The sequence below is a fragment of the Medicago sativa genome, chromosome 3 (assembly GCF_051527215.1).
Source record: "Medicago sativa cultivar Bolivia chromosome 3, Bolivia_mono, whole genome shotgun sequence".
Classification (NCBI taxonomy): Eukaryota; Viridiplantae; Streptophyta; class Magnoliopsida; order Fabales; family Fabaceae; genus Medicago; species Medicago sativa.
In genome coordinates, this window is record NC_140751.1 from 48,548,446 (window position 1) to 48,552,977 (window position 4,532).

The 4,532-nt window shown below is 32.9% G+C and overlaps 1 protein-coding gene across 1 annotated transcript; it reads left to right on the plus strand.

The window, feature by feature from the left end:
- The first annotated feature begins 2,486 nt into the window (after positions 1-2,486).
- LOC146937886 (uncharacterized) lies at positions 2,487-4,110 on the plus strand. The gene is made up of 2 exons (XM_085752001.1): positions 2,487-2,619; positions 3,076-4,110. Exon 2 carries the CDS (start codon positions 3,089-3,091, stop codon positions 3,974-3,976), a length of 888 nt encoding a protein of 295 aa, XP_085608127.1. The 5' UTR covers positions 2,487-2,619; positions 3,076-3,088; the 3' UTR covers positions 3,977-4,110.
- The last annotated feature ends 422 nt before the right edge of the window (positions 4,111-4,532 follow it).

Below are 4,532 nucleotides of genomic sequence, written 5' to 3' on the forward strand. Positions count from 1 at the left end.
TCATAAACAGTCTAAACCCTATATTCTACTATTGTACCATTTTACTCACCGCAAGTACATATTTATATTCTTTTGATATATATATATATATATATATATATATATATATATTATTATTTTTTACTTTTGGAGAAGTTAAAAAGTCAAAATGGTGGTATAACCATATTTGAGTGGTTCTGGTACCATATTGATATTTTTGAAGGATTTAAAGGTTAGAATGGTGATAACACCATATTTGAGTGGTTTTAGCACCATAATAGAGTAGTCACAATATCATATTAGACTAGTGTCAGTATTAAAGAGTCGTCTTAGTACCATATTAGAGGTGTAAATCTCGAACGATTTTCTACATTGCAGTAGTTAACCGCATAGTTTTAATTGAGCTTGTTTTATCCCGGAGGCAACGTGGTTGATAGTCTTTCTTACACAATTTTCGGCAGTGCCTCGAAACGTCTTAAAAAGAGCCACCTAATTGTGACTCAACTTAATAACAACTTTAGTAGATATTCTCTTTCAAAATAGAATTTGGAAATCCAAATACAACAGTTTAAAAATTCTAAACTAACATTTATATATAACATAATCATACCATAGTAATTTTTAATACATTAGAGCATATCAATGAAAACATTTAGCATGCATTTAGCGGTAAATACTTTAAGATAAAGGATATTCCACCTTAGTAATGTTAATAATTCATACTTTAACTTCTCCCAGGGTCGACCCTTAGTGGGTGTAAACAGCTCTATCGAGTTGGGCCTCCCAAATTGTGAGGCCCAAAATATATTTTTTTAAGGAAAAAAAAATTATTTTAGGCCTCAAAATTTGGAAAAAAAATATTTTTATTATATGTAAAATACATGGAAAAATCCTATATATATATATATATATATATATATATATATATATATATATTCCTTAAAAACACAATATAATTTTTTTTCTTTTTAATTTTTAGAAAACTTGTAACTTTTGGCCCATATTTATCATGGAAAATAGCGAAGCTCTAATTGTACTTTTTTTTCTCTTTTAAACAAAATTGTGCGTTTTTTTATTAGGTGGCTGATACGATAAAATAAATTGCACTCTTACAGTCGAGCTAGTCTTGTATGGTCATAAGAATATGTATAGTTTTTTTGGCACATATACAAAAAGATTTTTTTTAATAATAAAAAATAAAATAAAATAAATATTTTGGTGACAAATGCATTATATATTATATGTGTGCCTAAATGCTATGCATTTGGTCTTGTGACCAAGTAAGTATTTTTTCTTAGAGTCATTGCCAAACTCCTCTACATAAAATAAAGGGTTAATAGGTCTTTACCCCCCAGTAATATAGGTCATTTTCGGTTTTCCCCCTGTAAAATTTTTTTTTATTCATCCCCCTGTAAAAAAAAAATTGATTTACCCCCTAATAGATCAAACAAAAACCAATTTTATTTTTTTTTTCCAAGAAATTTTCGTTTTTGTTTGGCTTATTAGGGGGATAAATAAAAAAAATATTTACAGGGTGTACAACCGAAAATAATCTATATTACAGGGTATAAAGGCCTATTAACCCTAAAATAAAAGATAATTCACTCTTGGAGTCAGTGCCAAACTACAAAGATCATTTACTAAATATTTCTTATTTCGTGATACCTTTTCAAAGTCTCTAAGAGTTATTTATATAGAAGATATGAAACTAAATTCCCTATTATTACTCCTCGCAGCAAACGAATTTAAAACTACTTTCCTATTATTAATGGATAGTGACAATTTTGCTAATCTTATCGTTACTAGATGGTAACGTAATCCCTTCACTTTAGCATTATCCGTTATCCGAAGTTGCTTCCTCTCGGTTAATGGTATCAAGGGCCTATCTTTATTATCATAGCTGAGCATCCAATTTTATAGGAATGGCCCCGACCTCTCTGTGTAATAATCTTAATTTAATTAATTAATTAATAAACTCAATATAGTATGAATTAATTTTTTTTAAGGATCAATATAGTCTGAATTAATTAACAATATTGAATTAAGAGAAATGCTAATATCAGACGCTCAAACACACGCTTAAGAACACTCGCGTGAATACAATGCCACATCACCCTTCTTGGCAATAACTGAACTTGGCAACCGAAAATTAAAAGACAAATAAATTAAACAATCATTATTTTATCTTTAAATTTTTCTTTTATATTGTGTCCGCCTAAGTATTTTTAATTTGTGTTTGTGACCAACTTCGACTTTACTCCAAGAATTCGATGTAAAGTCATTCATTATCGTCTGATCTTAATCACATGGTGACGATACATTAGACGCACTTGCTTGAACAAACTATTTACACTCTTAGCATACGCCTATATTTTACACTCTTAGCATACGCCTATATGGCGGTGGAGTCTAATGAGGATTTGGGCTTGGGCCCTTCTAGTAACTAAAATAAATTTAATTTGTTTTGTTTCCCTTGTGACAGCTGAAGGATAATACGATATAGGTTTGAAAAGTTGTTACATATAATACTATATCGAGAAATTCTGCATCGCACATTATCAGCAAAAACCAGAAACAACAAGGAGCGTTGTTTGTTGCTGAAGAACTTCTCTCTTCAATCATCAACACCTCACTAGCTACGTAATCATCTCTCTCTTTTCTCTCTCTCTCTCTCTCCTCTCTCTCTCTCTTTCTCTCTCTTAAACAACGCCATAGCCCTAGGTTCATCTGTTGCAACGAACTATCCACGAAAATAGTAACAATTTTCTTCTTCTTTGTTATTTCTTATCGAGTTAAAAAATATTGATCCTTTTTTTTTTTCTTCTATTGATTATAGCAATTTGTTTATATTATCACCTATTAATTCCTGTTATTGATCGATCATAGCAATTCTATTTGACACTCTTAGGGTATTAGGGCACAGTTCCATCAAGAAAAAAATAAAGATTCATTAAAAGATAATCAATGAATCAATCATTAATTAATTAAGATCCTTTATTTTATTTTAATGTAACAATATATATGAATATGAATTCGTCTGCGTTTGTTATTGAAATATTTAATGACCTAATTTGATTTATTGAAATTAATCTGCAGTTGCATAGCTTCGATGTCTTCCTCAAATTCACCATGTGCAGCATGCAAGTTTCTCAGACGAAAGTGCACTCAAGAATGTGATTTTGCTCCTTATTTTCTCCCTGAAAATCCACAGCGATTCGCGAATGTTCACCGTGTCTTCGGTGCAAGCAACGTTGCTAAGCTATTGAAAGAGCTTGACGTGAAGGACCGTGAAGACGCGGTGAAATCTTTGGCATACGAGGCAGAGTCTCGTATAAAAGACCCTGTCTATGGATGTGTAGGTCTCATCTCATTTCTCCAACAGAAGTTAAGAGAAACTCAAAATGAACTCACTGTGGCGAAAAAAGAACTCGCCGGTTATAATTTGAATCCTCAAACCATGCAGTGCTTGTTGATGAATTCTGGAACAGTTTTAATGCCTCAGCAGCAACAGCAGCAACAACAATGGAATTCGCAGTTTCCGGGTTTTTTGAATTACCCTAACAATTTTCCTCAAGAGATGGTTGGAGGAGGTGGATTAGTTATGCAGCAGCAACAAGAACATGAGCTTCAGATGGGTGGTGGATATCAACTTACTCCACAGGAGTATTTGCTTAGGTCTGGTGTTGGTGGTGGATATCAGATGGGTGGTGGACATCAGATGGGTCATGCTGGTGGTGGTGTTGCTGTTTCTGATCATGCTGATGTTGCTCATCCTTTAGGTATGGGAAATTTTGACAATGGTGCTAGTGGTGGTGCCGTCGGCGGCGGCGGTGGGGGCTATTATCAGATTCCACAGCAAGGAGGAGAGCAACAACATAACTATCATGTTGGTGTTGCTCATGCTAATCCAGTTGAGGCACAGCTTTTGTTATCTCCACAGAATCAAGAAGCTGGTGAGGATGGTAAAAGTGTTGGTAGTGCTCATCGTTCAAGTTGATTTAGATTTAACTGCTTTCTTTTTTTTTGGTGTGAAATTCTGAATATTGGTTTGTGTTGATATGTGAATATGAGGACATATCTTTAGTCTTATGCATATAAATGAAATGAATCTGAATAAAGACTTGGTTTATATATTTGTTTTGTTGGTTTGGTTTTCTCTATTTATAAGTTTCTTTACTTTGTAATGTATACCAAGTCCAATTGACTGGAGTGATGATTGTGCTAGATGAGTCAATAGGAACGTTTCTATTACTTTGTGCAATTATCTCGTGTTAAGTTATTTATTTATTACTAAATTACCTTCGTAGGGTATCGAGGGGACAAGCATGATCCAATAGTTTTAGGAAAAGGGAGTGCCTAGCAAATAATTTTCCATAATTATATATAAAAAATTTCCATTTTTTTTTTGAAGAGGTAAAATTTATAGCATTCCGTTACTTAAAATGTGTTCAATACAATTTGGTGGCATGACCAAAATCTGGAAACTCGCTGACAATGTGGTCGTTTTAGCTAACTGATGAGCAACCTCATTTGTTTGTCTCCGCACAAGCTCA

Bases quoted from the DNA above. Each gene is read 5' to 3' on its own strand.
- LOC146937886 (XM_085752001.1), top strand. From the start codon at position 3,089: ATGTCTTCCTCAAATTCACCATGTGCAGCATGCAAGTTTCTCAGACGA.